Here is a 5,892-nt window from a genome sequence, read left to right as displayed (position 1 = left end):
GCGAGTTTAAAACGTCTTTGATATTTGACTTAAGTTTATGTTGCACTCTGTGTTTTGCGTACCAGAGACACTCGATCAGGATGTGTTTCACAGTTAATACACTTGAGCAGATTTGGCAATTGGGCTTCGGCTCGGACTTCATTAAGTATTCATGTGTGAATCGGGTATGTTCTATTCTTAATCGTCGAATGACAGCTTTTTCTTTTCTAGAGATTGTTGGAAGTTCAAATTTTTCAACAGTCTGCAGGATCTCATGTAATGCACTCTTGATTGTGTTCGTGTGGGTTTGCCAGGTATGATACTGTTGTTGCTTGAATATTTGCTTTAGGTCATTGCTGTTTACACAAGAAGCTTGCTTGGCTGCTTGGTCTGCCTTTTCATTAAAGGGAATGCCGATATGGGCATTGAACTGTATGGGAACTGTATGAATCTTTATATTAGTCTACTGTACTGTACCATTGGCAGAAGGACTCGAATCAATGATAAGAGAAACTATGAGGAATTGCATGAACGGGGTAGATACAAAAAAAGAAAAAAAGCCTTATTTTTGGTGCGAAGAGATCGCCAATAAAAGGAAGAAGTGCATTGCCATCAGAAGACAGGCTATAAGGACAAGACGTAGAGAAGAAGTAATCAAAGCTAGCAGACTGGATATAGTATACAATGCGCGAAAGAAGGAACTGAACAGGAAGATCCGAGCCGAGAAGAAGAGGCACTGGAGAGAACTGTGTGACAAGTTGGATGAGGGCATTTGGGGTCAAGGGTACAAAATCGTGATGAACCGGTTGAGACTGTACCCTCTGTCTAAGATGCATCTAGACAGGAATCTTGAGGTTATCCGAGAGCTGTTTCCACCCGACTATTGGCATGGAGTGCAGTGGGACGCCCAAGCTAAACGAGCGGTATCTTTAACCATAGACAAACTCAACGAAGCGTTGAGCGCCCTAAAGATACGAAAGGCTCCGGGACTCGATCGGATAGCATCAGAAGCGGTGAAACGCATTGGCAGTCTGGGCCGACGTGGCTTTTGAAACACATAAATGCACTCAGCATTTTCCTGCAAATTGGAAGATCTCGAGGCTCGTGCTACTCCCAAAGGGGGAAGACAAGTATCGACCTCTTTTCCTTCTGTCGTACTTATGTAAATTATATGAGAGGCTTCTAAGATGGCGAATCGACACAGTAATTGAAGAGTCATGTGGTCTGTCACCCAGGTAGTAAGATTTCAAAAAGAACAGGAGCACGGTAGGTGCGGTGATGGAAGTCTTCTGAAAGTTGCGCGGGGAAGGTTGACCAGAGGTGGGCAATCCTACTGTTGTTTGACGACCGTAATGCTTTTAACACGATAAAATAGAAAGAGATAATAAAACCTTTACAAGAGAGGTGTCCCAGATACTTGATGAATTTGGTCTCAGACTATCTGTCAGAGAGGAAAATTGTGGTAGAAAGGTAAAAGGAAAGGAGTGGTGGTTGACGTGACGGCTGGAGTGCTGCAAGGGTCGGTCCTAGGACCGACGCTGTGGGGCATAGACGGGGTTGTGAGCCAACAATACATACAGGGTGTAACCCCTTTCGCATTTGCGAGAGGTTCCACAAAAAACAAGGGGATCTTATCGTCAGTGCACAACGTACATGCGACCAAGTCGAGGAATGATTGAAAATGCATGATCTAGAACTCGCGCTGCGGGTAAGCCCGAAGCTATAGTTCTCAAGAGACCATGAAAAAGGGACGGAATAACATTCGAATGTGTAGGAAAGAGAGTGATTCCAAAGAAATGCGTGTGACCCTGAGTCAAAACAAAAGGTGGGGGGAGCACGTAAAGGCTGTGACTGAAAGAGCTGCGGTGAGATCCGCATACAGAATAGTCTCCTGCACACAGAATAGTCTCTGCCCAGGCACTAGGAGTTATAACCAGATGTATTCCAATGCACGTGCTAGTGAAGGAAAGAGGAAGAGTATACGAGAGAAGAAATGAAGACATAGCAATAGAACGTTCAAAATAGAAGAAAGAAACAGATCCATTACGGTGCGGCAAGAGGAATGGGACGAGATAAGAAGGGTGGCATAGTGGACGAGGTCACTAATTCCTAATCTGAGAAGATAGATGGACTGCGAGTATCAGTGTTTGGATTGCTTCCTGACGCAGATTCTCACAGGAGATGGTTGCTTCAGGGCATACCTTTACAGATTTGGAAAGGCAGAAAATGATAAATGCCTATACTGTGACATATCGGACATAGTCTCACACACTCTATTGATATGCGATAGATTGATAGTTGAGAGGAGCCTGCTTGAGAGAGAGAGCTGGGAAGTAAGGTGCAATTAGTCACAGAACTGTTGGAGGAGATGCTTGGGTTGTCAGATCGGTGGAGAGCAGTTCAGAGACATGTAAAGAGGACGTAGGAGAGAAAGGAACAAGAAGAAAGGCAACCCGAAGGGGGGCTGTGTGTGAAAAAGTGCGAGAATGCGTGAGAATTTTGCGTGAATGAGAGATCGGATAAATGCCGTGCTGACGTTGCGTCAAAATCAGGGCGGTCCGACCGGTAATTTATGGTTGTAAAGGGTGTTTTTTTTAGCAGATAGGTCTTAGTCATTGACGACGATGGTGTCGAACAACCCCTGCGTACGGTGTCGGATGCCATCGTGGCCACGCTGGAGGAATCCTGCATAACCGAGGCATTTTGACCACCCACCCCCATAAAAGACGAAAAAAAATCTACTGTACTGCCTACCGTATCATTTTTTTTTAATGATTTGATTAATATACTCCCAAGAATATTTGGATTATTTTTTCTTGAAAAACAGATACGAAGTGCGGTCCTGTTAAGCAGCCATCACAATAATTGAAAGCCACCCAACCTTGAACCACCGGTCTGTAACGAATACAACTATAGGGTAAAAACGGAACTTTTTATGTTTAATGTTTACACACATTTTTAGACCCTATGTGATAAAAATGTTTATTTTATAAAACAAATTCGTCTCGAACTTGAAAGAAAACTGCGGAAAGATTTGTGTTTGATAAATAAAGGGGAGAAAATTTAAACACAGTTTCCCAGTTGAATAAATAATTATAATTTTGAAAATTGTACTACAATAAATTTGATTACTCTAATGTTATTTTTGTGAATTTATAAAGATCCTGAAAATGCCAGAATTCTGGAAAAATTGAAACAACTGTTCTGAAAATATTTTTTGTTGAATTTTTATATCATCTACTATTTTTAATGGAAAGTAACTTTAATTTTAATTAAAAATATTTCAAATAATTCAAAGTGACTCATTAAATGATTATATATTAAAGCCAAAATTACTTGTTATAATAAAAATTCGTTTTTAGAGAAGAAAACATTTATTTTAGTTAAAAATTATTATCCTTTGTTTTTTATATACAAGGAATATTACAGAATAGAGAAAATGGAACAAAACAACATTGTATGTTCTTCATCATTCTGGTTTTCCAACCCTGTGTGGGTCCTAGCCACCTAAAGATTTTCTCTCCAGTCGTCCCTATTTATCGTCGTCTTCTGCCAAGCACGTATTATCATATTTCTCATGTCTTCATTGGTGTTATCAATAAATCTTGTTCTGGGTCTTCCTCTTCTGCTTTGACCAATGAGTCTATCAAGGAGCGTTTTTCTAGCTAGGTCATTTTGTTCCATACGCATTACATTCCCTATCCACCTCAGCCGTCCTATCTTCATTTGTTTTACGATATCTGATTCCTGGTACATGATAACACTAATGATAACGGATCAAGACTGACAGAATTCGCTGTAGCCAACAATATGGTAGTAAAAACTGCACAATTCCAAAGAAAAAATATACATAAAGTAACCTGGGTGTCAAATGACGGAATCACACGAAATCAGATAGACCATGTGCTTATCGATGGAAGACATTCTAGCAATATCATCAGCGCACACAGTCGGAGGGGAGCAGAAAGTGACTCTGACCACTTCCTGGTCAGAATAAAAACGAGAACATGGCTAAAGACGAGACAGCCAAAGCAACGCCAACAAGGAAACAGATGGGACATTTCAAGGCTCGATTCACCTGATAATGAACGCCAATATCAGGCACTAATCCAAAACAAATTGCAGACACTGGAAGAAGAAGAAACATCAACGCCAGAATTGACCATAGACCAGAAATGGCAAAATATAACGAATGCCATAGAAAGTGCCACAGCGGAAACTATAGGAAAAGAAAGGAATAACAAGAAGAAAAACCAGTGGTTTGACCAGGAGTGCGAACAAAGCTTACATCAGAAAGCAATCAAGAGGCTAGAGTTACTAACACGCCCTACAGATGGGAACAGGAAAGACTACAACAGAGTAAGGACTCAAACGAGAAGACTTTTGAGAAGAAAAAAAAACAGTACCTAGAAGCGCGAATACAGCAACTGGAGGAGGAACATAGAACCGGTCAGTCTAGACAGTTTTATAAGGACCTAAAACAATGAAGGGAAACAGGATCAATAGCAAAGATTTATAAAAGACGATGCAGGACAATTGCTCACCGACGACAAGGACATAAGCCGCCAATGGAAAAAGTATTTTGAGCAACTCCTAAATACAGAAAAACCCACAACGACAGGGCAACAAAGACAGTACCAGCTAGCCGAACCTAAAATACCAGGGCCCACACTAGCTGAAGTAAAGTCCACAATTTCGTCCCCAAAAAACCATAAAGCCCCAGGCCCAGACAGCATACAGGCGGAACTACTAAAAAAAGGGGGGAGAAAAGCTCCATCTTGAGATATATCATCTCATAAGAGAAGCCTGGGAAAGAGAAGAAATACCGAAACACTGGCATGAAAGCCATATAATACCTATCCACAAGAAGGGAGTCAAACAAATATGTCGGAACTATAGAGGAATATCGTTAATCAATACAACGTACAAAATTATATCCATAATACTGTCTAGAAGGCTAGAAGGCTAACTTCATACGCAGAGGAAATAATAGGCGACTACTAAAGCGGATTCAGACCGGGAAGGTCGACCATAGACCAGATATTCGTCCTACACCAGGTGTTGAAAAAAAACTGGGAATTCAACTGCGATGTATACCAAATCTTCGTGAACTTTAAACAAGTTTACGATTCTGTTAGCAGAGAAGCATTGTGGGAGACCATGGTAGAGATGGAAGTACCTGGAAAGCTGGTACGCTTAGCACAGGTGACCACAGAGAACGCTTCGGAGGCAGCGAATTGGCAGCACAACGTCGGAGGAATTCCTCATTGACACCGGGCTTAGACAAGGAGATCCTCTCGCCCCCCTGCTATTTAATTTTGCACTGGAACATGTAGTAAGGAAAACTCAACGACAACTGACAAACGGATTTGCCGCCCAAGGATCAAAAATACTATTGGCGTTTGCGGATGACGTGGACACAATTGCACAATCCACCAGAGATGCAAAAGAAGTTTTCACCCTATTCGAAAATGGAGCCAAGGATGTTGGTCTGAAGATCAACGAGGACAAGACCAAGTACATGGTGGTTACGAAGAACCCAAGACCAAGGGTTAGATAAAACGTAACAATTAATGAATACAACTTTGAAGTCGTCAAAGAATTCAAGTACCTGGGAGCGATCATAACATCTGAAAATAAATATGAAAAGGACGTGGCAGCCAGGATCATTGCAGGAAACAGGGCATATTACTCATTAATGACCGTACTTAAATAAAAAATACTTTCAATACCAGCAAAAATAAGAGTGTACAAGACAATAATTCGTCCCACAATAACGTATGGAAGCGAGACATGGTCTCTGAACCAGCGAGAAACGACAAAATTATTGGTACTGGAAAGAAAGATACTGCGGACTATCTATGGGCCTTGCAGAGAAGAGACAACAGGAGAATAGAGAAGAAGACACAATGA

The 5,892-nt window shown here is 41.4% G+C and overlaps 1 protein-coding gene across 1 annotated transcript; it reads left to right on the top strand.

The window, feature by feature from the left end:
- Positions 1 to 3,789: 3,789 nt before the first annotated feature.
- On the top strand, positions 3,790 to 4,389 carry LOC140446687 (uncharacterized). The gene has a single exon (XM_072539282.1). The coding sequence runs from the start codon at positions 3,790 to 3,792 to the stop codon at positions 4,387 to 4,389; it is 600 nt and encodes a 199-aa protein (XP_072395383.1).
- Positions 4,390 to 5,892: the final 1,503 nt, after the last annotated feature.

Source organism: Diabrotica undecimpunctata, chromosome 7 (assembly GCF_040954645.1).
Source record: "Diabrotica undecimpunctata isolate CICGRU chromosome 7, icDiaUnde3, whole genome shotgun sequence".
Lineage (NCBI taxonomy): Eukaryota > Metazoa > Arthropoda > Insecta > Coleoptera > Chrysomelidae > Diabrotica > Diabrotica undecimpunctata.
Note: the sequence above shows the minus strand (reverse complement) of the source record. Positions and strands in the feature narration are given on the sequence as shown.